General features: G+C 39.9%; 2 protein-coding genes across 2 annotated transcripts in view; one reads left to right on the top strand and one right to left on the bottom strand.

Annotated features, from left to right (window-relative positions):
• Positions 1–1481: 1481 nt before the first annotated feature.
• Positions 1482–9741, top strand: rhbdd1 (rhomboid domain containing 1). Its single transcript, XM_046863553.1, is given in 9 exon segments — positions 1482–1743; positions 4006–4158; positions 4248–4527; positions 4614–4746; positions 5617–5666; positions 5669–5704; positions 6071–6127; positions 7300–7467; positions 9274–9741. Coding segments are annotated over 8 exon segments (978 nt in total). The 5' UTR covers positions 1482–1743; the 3' UTR covers positions 9375–9741.
• A 3833-nt stretch (positions 9742–13574) lies between these two features.
• The window catches only part of col4a4 (collagen, type IV, alpha 4), a 47236-nt gene continuing 38731 nt past the window's right edge, over positions 13575–22079 (bottom strand). Inside the window, exons 38-47 of the mRNA XM_046862879.1 lie at positions 21922–21993; positions 20339–20467; positions 18917–19024; positions 18491–18646; positions 18078–18185; positions 17520–17657; positions 16293–16409; positions 15902–16090; positions 15475–15758; positions 13575–14663 (exon numbers count right to left, since the gene is read on the bottom strand). Coding sequence (XP_046718835.1) covers positions 14406–14663; positions 15475–15758; positions 15902–16090; positions 16293–16409; positions 17520–17657; positions 18078–18185; positions 18491–18646; positions 18917–19024; positions 20339–20467; positions 21922–21993 — 1559 coding nt within the window. The 3' untranslated portion in view covers positions 13575–14405. The remainder of the gene's footprint in view (positions 14664–15474; positions 15759–15901; positions 16091–16292; positions 16410–17519; positions 17658–18077; positions 18186–18490; positions 18647–18916; positions 19025–20338; positions 20468–21921; positions 21994–22079) is intronic.

The following is a 22079-nucleotide window of genomic DNA, read 5'->3' as shown; positions in this document are numbered from 1 at the left end:
CAAGTTTATATCTCACACTTCTGCCTTTTTTCCTGGAATTCTGCCTTTTTTTTTCACAGTTCTGACTTTATCTCACAATTGTGAGTTTATATCTCGCAATTTTGCCTACTCTCTTTGCAATTGCGAGTTTATATCTCGCAATTCTGCCTTTTTTTGCAATTCTGCCTTTTTTCTCTCACAATTGTGAGTTTATATCTCACAATTCTGACGTTCTTTTTCACAATTCTGACTTTCTTGCAATTGCAAATTTATATCTCACAAGTCTGCCTTTTTTCTCGCAATTCTGACTCTTGCAATTGCGAGTTTTTATCTCGCAATTCTGCCTTTTTTTTTGCAATTCTGCCTTTTTTCTCTCACAATTGCGAGTTTATATCTCACATTTCTCACGTTCTTTCTCGCAATTCTGACAATCTCGCAATTGCGAGTTTAATATCTCACAATTCTGCCTTTTTTCCTCACAATTCTGCTGTTTTCCTTCCAATTCTGCCTTTTTTCGCTCACAATTCTGCCTTTTTTCCTCACAATTCTGCCGTTTTCCTTACAATTCTGCCTTTTTTCCTCACAATTCTGCCGTTTTCCTTACAATTCTGCCTTTTTCGCTCACAATTCTGCTTTTTCCTCACAATTCTGCCTTTTTCCTCACAATTCTGCTTTTTCCCTCACAATTCTGCCTTTTTTCTCACAATTCTGCCTTTTCCCCCCTCACAATTCTGCCTTTTTTCGCTCACAATTCTGCCTTTTTCCTCACAATTCTGCCTTTTTTCTCTCACAATTCTGCCTTTTTTCCTCACAATTCTGCCTTTTTTCCTCACAATTCTGCCTTTTTCCTCACAATTCTGCCTTTTTCTCACAATTCTGCCTTTTTCTCACAATTCTGCCTTTTTCCTCACAATTCTGCCTTTTTCGCTCACAATTCTGCCTTTTTCTCACAATTCTGCCTTTTTCTCATAATTCTGCCTTTTTCCTCACAATTCTGCCTTTTCCCTCACAATTCTGCCTTTTTTTCTCACAATTCTGCCTTTTTCTCACAATTCTGCCTTTTTCTCACAATTCTGCCTTTTTCCTCACAATTCTGCCTTTTTCTCACAATTCTGCCTTTTTCCTCACAATTCTGCCTTTTTCCTCACAATTCTGCCTTTTTCTCACAATTCTGCCTTTTCCTCACAATTCTGCCTTTTTTTCTCACAATTCTGCCTTTTTGCTCACAATTCTGCCTTTTTCTCACAATTCTGCCTTTTTTCCCTCACAATTCTGCCTTTTTCCTCACAATTCTGCCTTTTTCCTCACAATTCTGCCTTTTTTCGCTCACAATTCTGCCTTTTTCCTCACAATTCTGCCTTTTTTTTCTCACAATTCTGCCTTTTTTTCTCGCAATTGCGAGTTTAGGTTACAATGTTTTGTCAGTTTTTATCACGCAATTCTGAGAAAAAAAGACGCAATAAGCTTTATGGCGGAAACGGGCTTCCGTAGATTTATGATGTCATGCTAACGCTTAGCCGCGCCGCTTCTCTTGTTTACTTCCGGTTTCGGAGCGCTGATGAAATGAAACGAAATAAAACCCCGTTGCTTGACTATGACGTGTGGGCAGTGGAGTGGACATTATCGCGCATTTATGGTAGAACAGACGCAGTTAAAAGCGTTTCAGGAGTCATAACTAAAGACAGCAGACTGCTTCAGTCTTTAACGCCGAGAAGACGGTCATCTTAGCCAACACAGAGCTTCAGCCTGAGAGAGACACACAAGGTAAGCAGCAGGGACTGAGGGAAGAGCTCCAGCTCCATCAACTGCTTCAGCTCCAGGAGATATTTCACTCTTTCAAAATTCTTTAAAGTTATATTATTTTTATTTTAAACAGTTTCTACACAGGTTGTGGAACAAATATGTTATTGTGAAATATTGATCTGTCTCAAACCTTTCAAACACTTTCTAGAAAGTTCCTGTAAAGTTCCTGTAAAGTTCCTGTCTCCCCTCACCAATGCAATCCGTAAAATAATTTCCAATTCCGTAAAAAAAAATATATATAAACATGTTTATAAACTAACTAATATTTTTCCATGAATATATTTTCATTTATTCCCAGTATCCTAGTTTTTCTTTCTGTTTTGCTTCCAGAAGTGTATGTTTATGTTAGTTTTTACCCAATCAGATTTCAGCCTTCACATGTTGCCAGTGGCAAAAAAAATCCGCCTCGAGGCCTTCAAAAGTGTGGGCACCTGTAGTTTCAAATATATTAGAATGAAACTGTCGCTTTAACCAATCAGAATGCTACAGCGGGGGCCGTCTAGCAGGCGTCCAATAACGTCTGCATTTTTCTGAATCTGTAGCAAAATTTCTAATATATTTGTGTGAATTTTAGCTGTTTTTTTTATTCTACAATGGCTGAAGAAGAAATCGATTTAGTAGAAAATACACTTACAAGGACTTTTTAACTTGCAGCACATGTTTTCCTGCATTTCTCTATAACGTTGATGGTCTCTATAGCTATGGCATCATAACAATGATATTAAGAGGTGGGTTGACTCAGGCAGGGCATCATTTAATGCCTAGGTGTGAAATGCACGGCCCACCGCTGCTTCCTGCATCACCCACAATGGCATTAAGCTCCTTCGTGTGGCGCATGCGGCGGCGCTTTATTCTTCGTTTTTTGTTACTTCCTCGCCCAGACACTGTTGAAAAAAATGTGTGTGTGGGACTCTCATTTACTCTCCGGGCATTCTGCGGTTTGTGCATCGCTCAGTCAGGGCATTCTTGACATTCCCAAGCCCTCACAGTAAGCAGAGCATGTTTTCATCTCTGTTCCGTGGTGTTTCCGCTGCCCTTTTGCCCTGGATGTGCCTGCATTGTGTGTGTGTGTGTGTGTGTGTGTGTGTGTGTGTGTGTGTGTGTGTGTATAAGATTTGTGTAGGAGTTGGGGATGATGCCCGGCATGTGCCAAGGCACAGAAAGAATCCGGTGAATTCCAAAAATAAAATCCTCCAGTCTTCTTTGCGCACGTTTAACACACGGCACGTCAAACTTTTTTAGCAGTTTACGGTAGCGGTTTAACGGTACACAAAGTTCACGGTTTTCGGACCTCGGTTTTTAAATTACGCTGCAGTTCCATTTCTGTAAAATGCAAAACATAAAATGTTCTTTTTTTTTTTTTTTTAAACAGCTTATTATTATTACCATTTGTAAACATTAACAATTTACATTTTACAAACAGTTTGAAATGTAATCTCCGTTTGGATAAATTGTTTATAAAATAATCATTTATAAAAACTTTCTTTCGGCTTCTCCCGTTAGGGGTCGCCACAGCGGATCCTCCGCACTTTTTGATTTGGCACATGTTTTACGCTGGATGCCCCTTCCTAACGCAACCCTCCCCAATTTATCCGGGCTTGGGACCGGCACTGAGAGTGGCTGGGGATGGTTCCCTGATCGAACCCGGGTCGCAGCGGTGGGAGCGCTGCGTCTTAACCACTAGACCACCAGGGGACCAAAATAATCATTTATAATATTTCATAAAAATTCAAATATATAAAAATGGAAAAAAAATCTAATTAATGCAAAACACTTTTTAAAATTATATTTATTAAATCGCTACAAAATAAATTAAATAAGATCAATGGACAAATTCAATTACATAGTTTACATTTGTTAGACCCCATTTTGGTAATACAGATGCGTATATAAGTGTGTGTGTTTTACATTTTAATATTACATTTACTAAAGATATGGCAACATCCCTTCCATCCTCCGAAATGTGGATTTATCAGAAAAAAAATTTTCCGCTATAGAAGAAAGTCTCGAAGCTGGATCTAAAACGCTAAAGAATCCATAAAAATAATTTTGCGCATTCGCGAACTCGTGTCCGTTTGAGTTTTTCATGCGATGTGGATTCTTTACCCCCAGGCATTTATGTTTTCTACTTTATTAAAAATAACATTTGGTCACCTTCCGACCAATCAGAACACAGCATTTAGCCGTGCTGGGGATATGTAAGGAGTGTGTGTTTTGTTTTAGATGCGTACCAGACAGCGAGGCTCTCATCTTGGCCTGCTCCTGCTGGCGTCTCAGGTGTTTCAGCTCGGCATAGACAACATCCCTCCGGCTACGTTAGCGACGCTTGGTCTGAATGTCTACCTCTTCCTGTTTCCTGTCAAGCCCCTCTTACAGGTTGTGTATACGATACGAAGCATCGATTAAATAGGCGGGAAAAGGGAATCGGTTCCACGCAATGATGTTGTTGTTGTGTGCGTGTTTAGACGTGTGTGAGTGTACAGCAGGCCTACTGGGCTGCGGACTGGCATCGCCTCTTGTTGTCCCCTTTCCATCATGTCGACGACTGGCACCTCTACTTCAACATGGTCTCCTTCCTCTGGAAAGGCGTCAACCTGGAGCGCAGGCTCGGCACCGCCTGGTTCGCCTACCTCCTGTCCGTCTTCTCCCTGCTCACCGGATTGGTCTATCTGCTCCTAGAGGCGGCGCTGACCGAGCTCCTGGACGATTTCTCGTTTAGCATGCAGTGCGCCGTGGGCTTTTCAGGTCAGTACTTCCGTCAAATTTTCTAATACGTCGATGAAAGTTTACGATGCGTAGGAAAAAAACGGTGTGTTTCTCGCTTGCCACAGGTGTTCTCTTCGGACTGAAAGTCGTCAACAATTATTATAACCCGGGTGGATCCACGTACATCATGGGGCTTCCTGTAGCCAAACGCTACGCCTGCTGGGTGGAGCTAGTCCTCATTCACATAATGAACCCAGGGTAAGACACACACACTACATTTACTCGTACTACTACTTAGAAACATTCCATGGGAATATACGGGAATTCATTGGAATAAACCGGGAATTTACAAAATTAGAGGTTAGCCTATACCAGGGAACCTTAATGTAGTTGGAATAAAATTACTTAACACAGCGCTACTGAGGCCACACCCCCTGCACCCACTGCACATCCCTCCATCACATAACACAGATTGTTTTTTTTTATTTCCGCATGTCGTGTTCACATGAATTACAGTAATATTACATACGTTTATGTTTAAAACTTGTGTGTAAGCGATTAACAAAATGATACTAACAATTAAATAAAAAAAATTAAACGTGTGTTTGTTTATGACACAGTTTATATAAATCCCCATCAATTCAACTTTCCAACTTGGAATATTTCCAAAATTCCCTTTCCTGTGGGAATTCCAATTTACTGGGAATTGTCGGCACCTTTGCAACCCTACTACTAAATATATAAATCCATAAATTCAGAAACAACACACAACCGGAAACGTGTCCCCATAACACAATGCAGATTATTTAAATGCTGGTTAATATCCGATAAAAGCACATATACTTTTATACCACACTGATTTGCCAAACCACTTCCAATGTAAAACATCCATAGAACAAGTCAGCTCATGTTATCTCTAAGTGTGTGTGTGTGTGTGTGAGAGAGATCCTGAGTTTGTGTGTGTAATTATAACCTTCCAGACCTTTCTTCAGTTTGTGTGGGAAGGTTTCTGTGTGTCTTAAAGCATAATTAAAGTGTATCACTCGAAGAAGCATTTGAGGGTCAGTGCATAGACAGGTATGAACCTGTACACACACATACACGCTGTCTTTTTTTTTTTTTCTACAGGACCTCATTTGTTGGGCACCTGGCTGGCATTGTAGTGGGGCTTCTTTACACTACGGTCCCCTTAAAACACTAATGGAAACGTGTGCAGGTGCGTGTACAAGTTGCGCCTTCAACAACCTTTGACACACTTAATGAATGATTGTATATAATTGCATGAACATACACACTCACTCACAGAAGGTGGTATTTATCTTGGACTCCATCTCTCCACTTTCCACACCTTTTTCATGGCGGGCACTGCAATAGCAGAAGGGACACAATTCCTCTGCCCCCTAACTTCTGACATTTCAAAATGTTTTTTTTTTGGCCTAGAATAGAACCGTTGTCGCAGGCCAACACCGGCACCCACATCGTATGAATGGAAAAGCCCCCATGTCACATGAATGGAAAAATCCACCATAGTAGTTTGGTCTCTAAACACATTTTCATAAACAAATCTGCTTCGCTCCCACAGGTTTTGTTAGTGGTCATGGAAACTACGGCAGGCCTCGCACCTATTATAACTCTTCGGGTAAGAACGTGAAGCCTGTTCTGTCAACTTTTGAGTTTCGTGTTCGATTTGAATGTTTTACTAATGTTAGAATTATTTATTGCGCCGAAATTCACCATAACAGAAAGCTTAATCCCTCTTTCGGGGGTCCCCAAACTTCTTTCTGTGAGGGCCGCATATTTTATTCTTTCTTTAATGCGGGGAACCCGGTCGGTCTGTAACAGAAATTACAGGGCCGGAGTGACTACTAGTGTCGAGATTTTATTATGATTTTAAAGATATTTATTATACCTCCTAATGTTCGGTTAGTTTATTATTTTATGTTGATTGCTGTTGGGCGAATCTAACAAATAGCTACGTTAATAGCTAGAGGTTGACCAAAAGTGGATTTTTTTTACCAATACTGGTAGCTAGGTTGGATCGTACTTCCTGAAAACCAAATAATTAACCTATACTTTTTAAAATGGATACAGGATTAAAAAACAAAAAACAAAACTCGCACTCTATGTTAAATTGTACTGAACTTTATTTCAAGAATAAAACAAAAAAACAGCACTGTGTGAAAATGTAACCGATATGAATCATTAAAACTGATATAATTACCAAATTATAAATACAAAAATTCAGCGCACTCCGTGCAGCGTGCCGTCTTGCATGTAAAAACAAACAGAACATGGCATCAGTGATTCACCCCTAGAGGTCGCTCTCGTAATGACAGTGGACCAAGCTGGAAAAACTACCGCTTTGGATTTTTGCTGATAGTCTTAGCAACCTATCGGTGCCTCAACCTCTACTAACGAGGGAAATTTGAGTTTAGAAAGCCAACATTTATTATTAAATACAGATATGATATGAGTAAAACATATATTTGGAAATTTTTTAAATTAAAATTAAATGAAAACATTTTTTAATCAAAATACATTTTCCAAACGTGTCTCTGGCATTGTCTAAATTTATTTGGGTGTGAGTTGTGTTGTTTGGGGACCCCTGTCCTATTTGCTTACAGCAATTAACATTATAAGTACGGTACAATTGCATAGCTGCCATGATGGTATCTGAATTGAAGCTCTACCCCATTCTAGATTCTGCATTTTCGACCAATGCGCCTGATACTTCGTCGTGTAACATTAAAGGTTTAAAAGTGGGCATGTCTAATTTGACCATGTTCTAGACAAGGATTTTATTCTGTGTAGGGTATAGCGGGTATAGAATGCCCTACACACCGAACAGATCGCCCTATGATGGCCAGGGTCTCTATAGCCGAGTCGCGCCATCGGCACCCCCTCAGCACCTGTACACAGCCGGTCTGTCGGAGCGGGAGCAGTACGAAGCAGCCATTATTGCCAGCCTGCAAGACCAAGGTCAGGAGGATTTCCGCATCGATAAAAACCCATGTGATGTTGGTTTGAATGGTTTTGAATTAAATTGCAATCAATGAAGGCAATACAACATTTTACATTTACATTTATTGCATTTGGAAGATGCCCTTATCCACAGTGACTTCTCATTCATACAGCTGAACAGCTATGGACTTCAAGGCCTTGCTTAGGAGCCCAGGAGTGGTAGCTTGGTGTGGCTGTGATTTGAACTTGCGACCTTCTGATCCAAAGTCCAATGCCTTCACCATATACAAGGACTCCACTGGTATAAATAAATACTGGTATTGCAAATAATTGGCTATCAAAAAGGCCCACAAGGATTAGCCTTGCTCAATACCTGGCAACCTGGAGTAAACACACAACTTTGCCAAACCCAATTGCTGAATATACAGTGTTCCAGATAGACTCCATAAGCCTGTTTACTTGTATCAGCTATTACATCTCAGACAATACAGCTAGTCGAGGTGGAACTTGTGCATTTTTTGGTTTGAACTCTGCGTTTGATGGTGGTCGACTATGAGCTTTAAACAAATACGAGTATAACCACTTTAAGTTTATCCCCCAAAGAAATAAACTCCTTGTATAAGAGTGAAACTTTGAGAGGATCCAGACTCAGAAGGGAACCTGTACTCATCTGGGTGACACCGAATGCCCATTCATTATAGATCCATTATTGTTGATGTCAATTCTAGTTCTGCACTATTGTAGCATACTGCTAATATTCATCACAGTCCAAATCCATACTGTAGTTTTTTAGTTGCTCGGTAACTTCATGGATTTTTATGCTGTTCATATGGAACCATCCCAGCTGGTCTCCATCTGAAGAGATAGGGCGTGAGGATGAATCAGCAAATCCAGAAAGAAGAAAGGGACATGATCACTGGTACCTTAGGAGCATCTTTAAAATTTACTGTGTGGTCAGGAGGCAAAACTCTCCAAATCATTTGGCCAAATGAAATGCAACTGAACAGGTTGATGAATTTGCGTGTTGGTTTTATCCAACAAGGGTGCTGAAAGATAGTTTTTTCAGTTTGTTTCAGAGGCAAGAATTAAATACCTCCCAAGCCCTTGTGCTGAAGTCTTGTTCAGGCAGGTGGTACTTGTTTTTCCAGACTAGCACTGGTTTTGATGCCAGCAAATTTGCCTTCTTGCATGCATTTACAACTTTTTAAAATTAATTACTGTTATTTTTCCTATAGCTTAGAGTGCTACCTGTAAGATGTCTCTCCCCATTGTCCCTGGGGTAAGACCTGGTTTAACTAGTGTACCATTGAATATGCCTCAAACCATATTCAGTTCGGTGCCTCACGGATTTTTGCATGGTCATGAGACCATTCGTGTTTGCATTTATGTCTATTTAACATAAGAGCATCTGCATTTTCCATTGCCACAAGGTTGCACTTCATTGCCATTTTGCAAGGGCATAAGGGCACTTTTAGTAGACTTGATACCTATGCAGTCACTCAATCGGGTGGCTACTCCCAAATGGATTAGGCATTTGATCAGGTTGACTGTTGATGAGTAGCTCAGTGGTTAGGGCCTTGGACTCTGGAACAGTAGGTCAGAAGTTTAAATCTCAGCATTACCAAGCTGCCACTGCTAAGACCTTTGAGCAAGGCCCTAAACCATTAGCTGCCAAATACCAAAATTAAAATGTGTTTGTACTTACAGTGAATTTTTTTTTACTTCATACTGAACAATGTAATTTTCTGAGACATAAGTTTGTCTATGCCACCACCTACAGGCCATATGGAAGCTTGACCAAGCATTTAAATGTGTGTCCCGCAGGACGCCGCCCTCAGAGTCGACCGCAGTACGGGTTCAACGCCAACTCCGAGCCCAACACAGAGGAAATCCGTCGGCGCCGACTTCAGATGTTTGAGAGTTAATGCAAAAAACACAAACCTTAAAGCTTTTAAACATTTACAACAACCATTCAGGAGGACAGTTGGGTTCTTTCAGGTTCACTCCTGTGTAACTGATGGACACTGAAGATTCTATTTACAGTATAAAAGTTGAAATGGAATGAAGTGTACTTCTAACAGAACTTTATGCCATTTTACATATCTCTAAAATACTAAGATCTGTCAAAGGTGGGTTTTTTTTTCCAGAATATGCACTTTTTTGGAAGTTGGAATTGGAAATTCAGCCATAAGTCTTAATAATTTGCACTGAAATGCTTTTGCTAAGCTGTTTTACTGTCTTGATGAAACTTTATTTTTGTAAATAAATCCAACAATATGGTATGTATCTTAACCTAAGAGGTTCCTCACAGTTTTTCTTGATTAGTCTCCAAGCAAATGCTACACTAGACGGACAAACAATTGTGGAAACCTCACCATAAGATGCTGTAGAAGGTTTGGGTCCTATAACAAATGAACTACTGTAGTTTCCCCACGTATCTGTACTTTACGTTTGGGGAGACTTTAACTTTATATAATTTCAGTCAAATAATCACATTTAGCAAAATCAGTCTTTCCTTTTTAATTTATTTGTGGATTAAAAACTTAACTGGTCAACCACACAGCAAGCAACCAATCAGGGTCGAGCACCTGCCCTGTTTTGATTTGATTGGCGCTTGACGGTATCTACTTCTCCCCAACATAAAGTTCAGCATTAGCACGCAGAACATTTTGAGAGGAATAAACGACGGAAGAAACTTCTGACTCGAACTCGCCATTTTGTCTGTGTACTTCATCCACCACTGCATATACTGTAACAACACATTGATTACAATTTTGAGTGGTGCTTCTTGTTTTCGAAAAGCTGTATTTAAGGAACTGTCAATGCCCATGAATATTGATGTCTTCTGTACCTGAGGAAAAAAGGGTAAAATATACCTGTGGAGACCTGTGGAAAGTGGTAGCTCGGTGGTTAAAATGCTCGCCTTCCGGTCAGAAGGAGGTAAAAAATAGTATAAATAAGTTGCTCTGAACAATGGTGTTTGCAAGCCATTAAATGCAACTTCACACGGATAAAACGTTTCATCAGTACATTTAGCATTTTGCTCACTATTGCTAGTTCGAGGATGAATTCCCAAGCTAGCCGAAGTTCTGCCGATTAGTGCAGCTAGAAGACTGTTTATCAGTATACGCTAAGGTTAGGTTGAGTAGCTCGACAAGCCAACTTGATGGCTAGCTGGCTACATCAAGGATTGATGTGCCAAAAAAAAAAAATCATAATTTTAGCTAGCTTCTTACTCTACAAACGTTCACTTGAGCGTTAGCTAGGAGTCAAGAAAGAGAAGTCATAATTCAGTGATTTAAGTTTTTTATTTTGCAATGTTTGCTTTTCGAAATGTATTTGAAATATTTTATACTTTGATAGACAGAATGAGAAATGGATTGAAGGTTATCTCAATACAGTTGTATACAATGATGAGAGGTTAAAAAATATATATATATGAAAAGCAGAAAAAAAGCAATAAAATATACCAGCCAAGAAAAATGACAGGTCAGGAACCAGATACGCAAACTTGACATATACTGATCAGCCATAACGTTAAAACCACTGAGCTTGGTACGATGCTTCTCAGCTGACCCCTGTCCAGCACTGAATCACCATGATGCACTATGGGAAGAATTCAAGCTTGCAAAGGCAGTGTGATGTTCTGGGGTTTGGCATTTGTGCAGGCAGTACTTTCCATGGCAAGTACTACCCATGGCAACTGTGTTCCCTAATGGCAGTGGCTTTCCCCGTCAAACTGCATCAATTGTTCTATCACTGCTCGACTGGTTCAAGAGGTAGTTCTCTTGTTCTTAAGCTTTGTGTGCAGGCATGGCAGCCTGACCTTTCCAACACTGGCCCAAAGGGTGTTCCCTGCCTGTCGGAGAGGGCGTCAACATTAAATTAAAGTTTAAACTCCTTAAATTAGTCGTCACCCTGGAGACTCCAGGAATTGTTTTTTTTGGCTCACCCAAGCTGACAATGTCTGCCCTAGTAAGCCTTGCTCATCATGCACACATCAGGATGCAGGAGGACACCTGGTTCTAGATCTATTGTACAAAAACCACATGAGCAATATAATGCTGTAACTAAACTATGGTAAAATCCTTGAGGAAAAAAAATACTCGATGACCTTGACAAGGAAGTTGGTGGAATGAGACCATTCTTTATTTTCTCTAGTTCAACCCTAAAAAGGCTGAAGTTAATGGGAACTAGAATGATCAAACAAACCCCTAAATGAGGTATTGAAAATGGATATTTTTGAGATAATGGTAAATAGGGAGCAACAATTTGGGAAAATTTTGCCACTGATTTTCAGATCACCTCCGACATTTCATGAGTATGCTCTCGGGTTGATTGTGGTTTTCCTGCAATAAATTCCACTTTGCTTTTTCTCATCCACGTTCTGTGAAGTATTTTTCTTTGAGACATTATTGGTACCAGAAGGCCCAGCTGCTGTCGAGGCAAGTTTTTGTTCTGACAGTATACGTCAAGACTCTTTTCTGTTCTGGCACCGAGTTGGTGGAATGAACTTCCCCCCAGATGTCTGAACAGCTGAGTCTCTGCCTATCTTCAAACAGCGGGTGAAGACCTACCTCTTCATGAAGCACTTAAACTAGCATTTATTTTCACTGTTTGTTTTTTGTCTTTGGGCAAAAAAAGTGCTATAACTCCTCCTGACAAAGTTTCAGGCTGATGGTATCCTAGGTTTGCAACCTAGTGAACCAGTGTTCTTTATTCATGAATAAAGACTTTAAAGCACTTTTGTACGTAGCTTTGGATAAGGATGTCTGCTGAATGCCATAAATGTAAATGTACAGGAATGGGTGGTGGAACATGGAAAGTGCCTGACATGGCCTTCAAATTCTCTCTGTTTGTAGGATATGCTGGATTAACCAATCTGATCAGTGGATTCCTCACTACTACAGGATGCAAATACACACACCTTGAGAGGTTTTCTGGAGTCCAGGCCTTGAGGAAGTTGATATTAGGCAGGTGGATTAATGTTAAGACCGTTCAATATGCTCCCTTGCCGCACTAATTGTAGCTAAATGTTATTTCTATCTACTAATGGTCAAGTTTTATCTCCGAGATAAAACAGCAAATGTCTACTTTTTGCAGACCGGTTTGTTTTAACAGCGGATTTAGACTATAGAATTCCATAATAGTGTCCTAGTGGCAATTTTGGCAAACTTTTTTTCAAGTATTGGGATACCTGACTTCCAGCCATATGAGATTCTTCCCCAAACAGTTACCACAAAGTCATGAATGGCCTGCTATATATCTCTGACCACAATGCTATTGGGATGATTTAGAATGCTGTCTGCACCACAGGCCACACACCTTGTAGCTAAATGAAATCTCAAATCTCCAAGAAATCTAGTGGAACATCTTTAAAACAGTGGAGGTTATTAGAAGAGCAAATGGGGACACGATGTGGAATAGGATGTTGAAAAAACAAACGAATGTGGCTTAATTACTAAATTAAAGAAAAGAGCATATGAAGTAAGAATAAGCTAATATTTATTTAATGGGTCTCACTCTATGATCGAGCACAATGCAAAAATATCGAATTCTTAAGATATTCATTTATAACGGCACTTTGGGGCTTCTGAACAAAATAAACTCTTCCTAAATAAATAAACTATAAACATTTTTTCAATAGCATAATGGTAAAATACTTATTTACAAATATGTAAGAAAGTAGAATAAGTTTCAATGGCAAAAGAAAAAAAAAAAAACACTGAAGTTGTTAGATTGGCTAATTTTCTGGTAAAGATTAGTAACAGCACCACAATCAGAAATACAAGATTTTCTAATGGAAAAACAAGCGTTTATCTGAACTGGTTACAAACATTTAAAGTGCAAATATTGAAATGTGCCAGTAAATGCAACCAGGAAATAAGAATATTTGCAGGTACAGCAGTGAGTAAACACTAGTATTGCAAATGGATCCCAAATGGCTACAAGATTCAGCTAAAATAAGAGAAAATAAGGTAAATAATATGCAAGTAACTGAGCTTGTGATGCTCAGGCGGTACATATGCTACTTAAGGACATTTAGCACCATAAACCTCTTTTTTATTATTATTCCTGTGGTGAATTCTTATGGCCCCATAGTAAAAATGGCAAAGCTGCTTTTATTTTTTTATTTTTATTTTTTTTTATCTTTAATGAATGTGATTAGTTTTTCAGTTCTTGTTCTAGCTGACAAAATGTAATGGTGCCTTAAAAGTATTTATACCCCCTTGGAATATATTCAGCTTTGGTACAAAAGCCACCCTATACTGCTCTTTCCCCTGAGAACATGGTCCCTTAAAGAGAAGCATGGTGGTGATAGCACAATGTGGTAGAGTTGCTTTTCAACTACAGGGATTGGGAAAGAGTTAAGGGAAAGATGGTTTAAGGCAAATACAAGGCAATCCTGCCACCAGACCTCAATCCTGTTACCAGTTTGTGGCCAAACGTGCCAGTCGACATATAAGCCATATAAATCAACAATTTTGCCAAAACAAATGCTGAAAATGGTCAAGAACCAGATGTATGAAATTGATTGTGATACAGTCCTTGTAGCTATTAAAGCGATTTGACTAAATATTGTCTCGGAACAGGGGGTTGAATACTTATGCTAGGCATTCTATATCTTATTTTGGCTGCACTGTAAAGGGCATGTCTAAATTGTGTTTCGAAGTTGAATTGCCGACAGGGCTGACAACAATTGAGCAATTGACTTCAAATTATTGGCTCAGGTTTTCAAACAAGGCAATCAAAATCATTATATATAAAACCTTGCCTGAACCCTCAAGTATCAAGTGTAGAGAGGAAACATGTACAAACTTGTTCACAGTAGTTCTTCAATGTGAATAATCACATAAGTCTCAAAGTTAATTTTTGTGATGACTCCCCAACTCCCATCATGTGTAGCATCGGGTGCAAGACCATTCCAGGCTATTGCCTTCAGACCTGGAAAGGTCTCACGCCCTCAAGCAGACATTGCATCGGCTGACATGATTGCGCTGCTCGGCTGCTCCTTTCAGGGTCATCATCTCCGGGATGAGGCTGAAGTCCTGCTCATCCACACGTGTTAGCCAAAAGTTGTGGAGGTTCGTGAAATAGTGGCATGTGCCACGTGGGCCCTGGCACTCCACAAATGGATGCGTCAGGAAATCCTGTAGGCAGCTTCCTGACGATGTCAGAGACTGGCCACCTCCTTCATCTCCTGAACCAGTGTGCTGAGGTACAGTGATATTGTATTAAGTGATGTTAAGTTGAGGCATTTAATCTACAACGATTCCAAACATAGTGTTTAACCTATGGAAAGCTACAGTTCAATCTTTCTTTTTTCAAATATGTCTAAGTTATACAGAGTGGCACAAGGAAACTGAAAATTATGCAACTAGGAGATGGCGCCTGGTACCAGTGCGAGCTCGTTTAGAACCCCTTGACAGTTATAATGGAGCAGTGGAGTGGTGAGCAACGAGCATTCGCTGTATAACCTTTTATAAGAATGGTGATAGTGTGAGGACTGCGTCAAAGGAAATTCAACTTCTTTACCCGTTATGATGTAATGATGATCTGCTCATGTGATTACATGTCTGCGCAATTTCGAAGAAACAGCTCGACACAACCATGATGCGTGTTGTTTCGAGCAAAGCGGGGCGGGCTTCTTACGATGGCGGCTTGAACAGCCTCAATATTCTCTGGTGTGCGGACCGTTCGTACGCCACCCGGGGACTTTTTGAATGCTGAACCCGTTTCTTAGAAATTCCACTGCTTTCTTATAACCATTACCAACAGGTTCTAAACGAGGTCACACCAGTTACAATTGCCGACACCCCAGGGTCAACAATTCCTATTAGCCGCCCTGTATTATTATATACTATGACCAGGCAAGGATATTAAGACTGATGTGATGCTACCACCAATATGCTTCATGGTGCAGAGATTAGATTGGTTAGATGTTCACATGACCGTATTCTCAAACAAACTCAATTACCTATCTCACACTTATACACTCACTATTAAAAAAACTCTCAGACTTACCATAAGAAATGAGTATCCAATCCATAGGCTCATCCAATGTGGTGGGCAACTGGGTATTGACATACCCTGGCTGTGAATAGCAAAAGCTGGTGACGGGGCCTCACACACCACACACCTGCTTATGTGTGGCTGGATATCAAGCCCTGAGACAGGCGTGGTGGGTAAAGCAGAAGTGGTGGTAAGCCAATAGGACTTGTCATTGCGGTCCGCATAGTGACAAGCTTGCTGGTTGCAGCGTGCAAAAGGCATAGTGCTGAAGACACGCATGCACGAACCTCCTTGACCTAACGCACACATGAAACAAGAAGATAGTGAGAAATCAGACTGAGACTGAGTAGTATAGATCTCAGATTTGGAATCAACTAGGATTCCCCAGGATGGAGTTTAAATCCAGTTTAGACCAGAATATGTCTGGTCTGTTTGGTACCTAGGTCTTGTGTGTGTGCTTTTTCTTGCCCCTCCAGGTACAGTAGACTGTATCCCTCCCACAGCATGGACATATTTTGAGGACACACAGGTACTACTTTTGATTGGCTGTGGATGACCAATAGGAAGCCAGAGTTGAACCTTTCAGAGGGACCAGGAAGGCCTATATCTCCCGGAGCTCCTTGTTGGCCTAAAGAGGGAGAGACACTGAGGTCAATCTGGATTTAAAGTCTTGATTTGTTGAACCTTTTGGTCTTGGCACAAAGCACTGTATTTTGCTAAAACCCATCATTGCTCATTACCCAAAGAAAGAAAATAGATAGAGATAGAAACCAAACTGTTATAGCATGCAGAATAGACTCGATCAATGATTTGACCAAACACATACACACCTCGTCTGCCTTGTGAACCTCTGGTACCCGGCTCTCCTGGGTCTCCAGGAAGCCCAGTGAGGCCAGATGATCCGGGTTGACCTTCAACTCCTGGATCTCCCTCTGGGCCTTTTGTCCCTATGATGACAAAAATTGTGAAAGACGTTTAGGAAGCATAAGGATTAAAAATGTGTATTGTAGATATGGAAATGAGTTACTCTTGATTGTAACTGTCATCTTAAACAAGACTTCAATACCTTGTCTAAGAGATAGAGTACATTTATTGTACAGTATATCCGGCTTGTCTTATCTGCTTAAAAAAGCATTATACCAGTACCCTAGGCATTACCCAATCCAATCTGTATGCAAATCATCTGCTTTCGGCTGCTCCCGTTAGGGGTCTCCACACCATCTCCGTAACACCCTGTCCTTTACATCTGCCTCTTTCAAATCAACCACCTGCATTTCTTCCCTTACCACATCCATAAACCTCCTCCTTGGCCCTCCTCTTTTTCTCCTGCCTTGCCACTCCATGCTCAGCATTTTTCTACTGATACCCCATGTCCCCCATGACTGAAATCAGGCTTCAGTCGCATTGACAACATAATACCTTAGCAAGTTGTTTATTTTCATGGCTTTACTACTAATTCATTCATAATAAGATATCTCCTTTGTCTTCTTATTCTATTGGTACTACCCTAAAAAAGCATTTGTTTCAACAGGGTTAGTAAATATTGGATAATCAGGTAAATATAAACTGTTAGTCTAATAGTAGTAGCAGTAGTCTAATTAGTCTAATAAAATGCTTTTACTTAAATAATTTAGTATGGTACATAGTGGATTCTCTTTAGTAGTGTGACAGTAAATAATCTCACTTCTAAATCATGACTGACATAACTGTCACTTACAGGATGCAATAATCTACAGTCTGGGCTAGTCAGAAATCAGGCTCAGCCTCACTTCTACATACCATTCTGTGTATATTTTCCTACAGCCATCTGTGGTGGTTTTCATCCAGTTACTGTCACCTAGACCCAGATTTCTAAAAACCTGTTCACATTGCTGAAACCATTGCAAATACACTATATCGCCAAAAGTATTAGACTGCACAAAGATGGAGGTGCACAACTGTATTGAATGTCTTTGGTTGCGCTAGCATAAAATTTTCCATTTACTTGAACAAAGAGACCCAAACCTGTTCAAGCATGACAATGCCCCTGTGCACACCGTGTATGTTTGTGGATATACCTTTTGGCCCCTCAATGCCCGGAATTCCTATAAATCCTGGAAAGCCAGATTCACCAGGAGGTCCTTGAGGTCCACTTGGACCTGAAATCGTGTTGATGAGTCCCATACTAATAATCTCCCCTGCCTCTCCAGCAGAACCTAAAGCCAAAGTTTTATATTATAAATAATCGGTATAGGTTAAGTACAAACCCTATTTGGTTGAACTTACTGGTTTAAAAGTGCCCATGCTGTGATATGCAGTGGCCAGGGTTGGGGCATCTCAAACCACACACCAAATTTCAAAATGAAACATTTGCACATTTTTTGGTAAACATAGTCGTAAGTCGATCTGGATAAGACCGTCTATCAAATTTCATAAATGTAAACGTCATATTAATTATATAAAAGGATTGTCCCTGCCACACTTGCCCATTGGTTACATTGTATAGACACTTTTATTTACATATTAAATAATGAATGTAAACTGGCAAAGTCTGAAATGCCCAAACTTTGAGGATAAAAATTGCAATTTCGCACAACATAACTTGACAAGTGTTGAGTTTTTAAGGAAGTCCTGACCTGTATCTCCTCGTTGTCCTTTAGGACCCTTGGGCCCAGGGTTGCCATTTGCTCCTGGTAAGCCAGGAGGTCCAGGATCTCCATTAAGCCCTGGGTCTCCTTTTTCACCTAATGACATTAACAATGCATCAAATAATATGTATGTCTGGTTAGACACAGAAAAGGTTGACCAGCTAAAACTCCAAGATTTTCTGATATGAGATGATTCATAATACTTTTGTCAGCAAGTATTTTAAATTGCTTAGATGATTAAAAAGTTATCGGACGGGGCATAATCCTATTAATTTGCTACACAAGAGTAAATTGCATGCAGGAAATGTTAGTCATTTGACAGGGACCTTAGGAAATCAAATAAACAGATTTTAACACTGTTCTTCACAATATGCACCTCTTCACATGTTTGTCCAGAATACCTTTTTGTCCAAGTTGGCCTGAAACACCAATCTGGCCAGTGGGACCATGAGCACCCTTTCTTCCTTTCGTTCCGTTACGACCCATTGGACCTGGTTCCCCTTCATCCCCCCGCACAGGTATTGCCGTTCCTGGTGGTCCTATACATCCCATTAGTCCTAAAGTGTCCCAAGAAATTAAAAGAACAAGCCACTCCCAATATTAGGTGTATGATGACCATTCCTCTGTACATAGGCACAGCTTTAGAGTCCAGAGTAAGTCCAGGTCAACCCTTTAAACTCAAACTAAGGTAATTTTTTTTTTTGCAGAACCAATCAGAACCAATTATCTGCTAAATAAAATATCTGTATTCGTTTATATAAGTATATCCAAATTTTAAAATGACAATGCATAGGCAAACATGCAACACTACACCTACTCAGACTCACCTGGTGGGCCGTCTGGACCTATAAAGCCTGTTTCACCACACAGTCCATGTTTAGGCTCTTTACAGGCAATTCCACGAGGCCCAGGAGGACCAGGGGAACCACAATTACCTAAAGAGGGAAGGAGGAAAGAAAGAAAGAAAAAATAATCTGTATAGAAATATTAAATGAAATATAGCTGCAAGCAGCGATTAAGGCATTCAAGCACCTAAGGCATTGAAACTCGTAAGAAAAAAAACATTAGGAACCTGCCCACCGTTCATTTCGATCAGCCTCCGTTAACCTTGTTTAATAGGTGTCTAAACTTTATTGGCCGATGGCTGCCATGTTTTTTGAGATACACGAAGGTCCTCATAGACCCTCGTGGCACATTGGACATAGACACTGCCGGCCAATTTGATGGGATTAACGGATGCGTAGTTAGCTATTTTTAGGGTTTTTTTCATCTTATAGTGCCACCTAGTGGTCAAGCACCGCAATTTTTAACAACAACAGAGTAAACATATGTCTACCAAGTTTAGTGAAGATATTTCATTCCGTTCATTCGTGGCACATTGGACATAGACACTGCCGGCCAATTTGATGGGATTAACGGATGCGTAATTAGCTATTTTTAGGGTTTTTTTCATCTTATAGTGCCACCTAGTGGTCAAGCACCGCAATTTTTGACAACAACAGAGTAAACATATGTCTACCGAGTTTAGTGAAGATATTTCATTCCGTTCATGAGTCATAGTCATTTTAGTGAAAGTGTCCCCACCTATTTTGGACTTATTTTGTGACTCTGTGACGCTGAATCAAAAGTTCACTTTTTTAATAACTTAATAACAATGTCACTGTCCAGGAAACATTACTGCAGTGGTTTGATTCCAATTGGGCAAAAAACCTAGGATTAGTTTGCAAAAGGTTTTTGACATAACTCACTTTTGCCAAAAAAATGGACTCCATAGAGCGAATCCGTCAATAGGCATTTTTTTTTTTGGATTGCAAGGATAACAATCTTTTTAGTCAATGGCCAAAAATCTGGAAATTATGTTTTTTTTTTGGACTGCAGTGCCCCCTTTGGCCAATTGATACTTCAATTTGAGCTCTACCATTTGGCTTCCCTTGGGTTGGTCTGCGCAAACCATTTTAGGGGGCAGAATATTAATAATAATAATAATAATAATAATAATATTATTATTATTATTATTATAATAAATCCTTACAATTACAATAGGGTTTCTGCACTATGTATTTGAACCCCTAAAATATAGATGATTCCATGAATTGATCAAGTTAATTATTGCCTAATAGTTTAATAAACACTTTTATCAAATATAAATAATATTTATATTACTCTGCACTCAAATTCACTTTACCCCCACCCACCCATCCCAATCTTTCCTTAATTTTATTGTCTTTATGCTTGTAATGAATAGGCACCTGAAAATCCAGGTGGGCCTGGATGGCCTTTGACTCCTTGCTGGATAGGACCCTGTGGCCCAGGGTCTCCTTTAAGACCCTTTTCACCAGTCAGACCCATAGGTCCGATTTCCCCAGGTACGCCAAGTCCTGAAAGAGGAAGTAAGACAAAAAGCATCTAATTAGTTAATAATGTAAATTATTAATATGAGTAGTGATAGTAGCACTATTCAGACATTTGCGTGAGAGTTATATGCACTGGGTGAAGTAAAAAAAGAGGTAGCAAGTCAACATGCAAGTCAAATTGAGAACTTTTTAAGACCATAATGAAATTTAACACCTAAATTAAACATCAAAAACACATAAATAACTTGTTATAAACTATCCTTAACTGAGACCTAAATTATTTTTTTTAAGCCAAGTATCGCTACTTGCACTTCGCCATAGCTGAAAAATGTCATCCGTTTTACATCTGTGATACAATCCGAGAGAGATTCACGCCAGTAACAGAAATCTTATTGGCTGTTGCACGTTGGTCTCATTTGTAGTCATAAAAAGCGAATTATATTTGGACTAGAAAGAAAGAACTACAACCACGGAAATTAACAGACAAAACATTGTGCTGCAGGAGCATTTCAATGAGTGTTATAAGTAATGTTACATTGACAGTGGAAAAATAAGACCTATTTTAAATTATTTAAAACCTAGAACAGCAAATTTAAGAATTTTCAAAGCCTAAAATACAGATTTATACATTTTTGCCTTTTTAAAAATGTTTGAAGACCTCATGGAAAGACTGATATAACTCCAGGTACCTAAACACCTCCACCTTCACCACCTCTTCTCCCTGCAACCGCACCACTCCACTGCCCTCCCTTTCATTCACACACATGTACTCTTACTCCTACTGACGTTTATTCCTCTTCTCTCCAGCATGCACCTCCACCTCTCCAGGCTCTTCTCAAACTGCTCCCTACTCTCACCACAAATCAAAATATCATCCACAAACATCATAGTCCAGGGAGACTCCTGTCTGACCTCGTCCGTCAACCTGACCATCACTACTGCAAACATGAAAAGGTTTTAAAACCGATCCTTGGTGCAATCCAACCTCCACCTTGGACCAGTCTATCGTTCCTACTGCACACTTCATTGCTGTCACACAGTCCTGATACATGTCCTGCACCACCCTCACATACTTCTCTGCCACACCAGACTTTCTCATACAGTACCACAGCTCCTCTCTAGGCACCCTGTCGTACGCTTTCTCTAAACCCACAAACACACAATGCAACTCTTTCTGACCTTCTCTATGCTTCTCCATTAACAGTCTCAAAGCAAATTTTGCATCTGTGGTGCTCTTCCTCAGCATAAAACCATACTGTTACTTACAGATGGCCACCTCTTCTCTCATCCTGGCTTCCACTACTCTTTCCCATAACTTCATGGTATGATGAATCAACTTTATTCTTAAAAATCAGTACCAGACTCGTCAACTTTACCTCAGGCAAATATTAAGATACTTTTAGCCTTTAGGCCATACATTAAACATAGAAAAGGATCTAAACATAAGACGAGGACACACTCAACATGCTGAAATTTACCGTGTGTCCCTGGTTCGCCCTTAACACCCTCTAATCCATCCAGTCCATGCAGTCCTTGGGGCCCTGGAGAACCTGAAAAACAACCACAAAGCTTTAAATAACACAATGTACAGTAAAATGTCTTGTGATGTTTGTATTTAGTCTTGGTTTGTATTTAG

Source organism: Silurus meridionalis, chromosome 12 (genome assembly GCF_014805685.1).
Source record: "Silurus meridionalis isolate SWU-2019-XX chromosome 12, ASM1480568v1, whole genome shotgun sequence".
Taxonomy (NCBI): domain Eukaryota; kingdom Metazoa; phylum Chordata; class Actinopteri; order Siluriformes; family Siluridae; genus Silurus; species Silurus meridionalis.
Note: the sequence above shows the minus strand (reverse complement) of the source record. Positions and strands in the feature narration are given on the sequence as shown.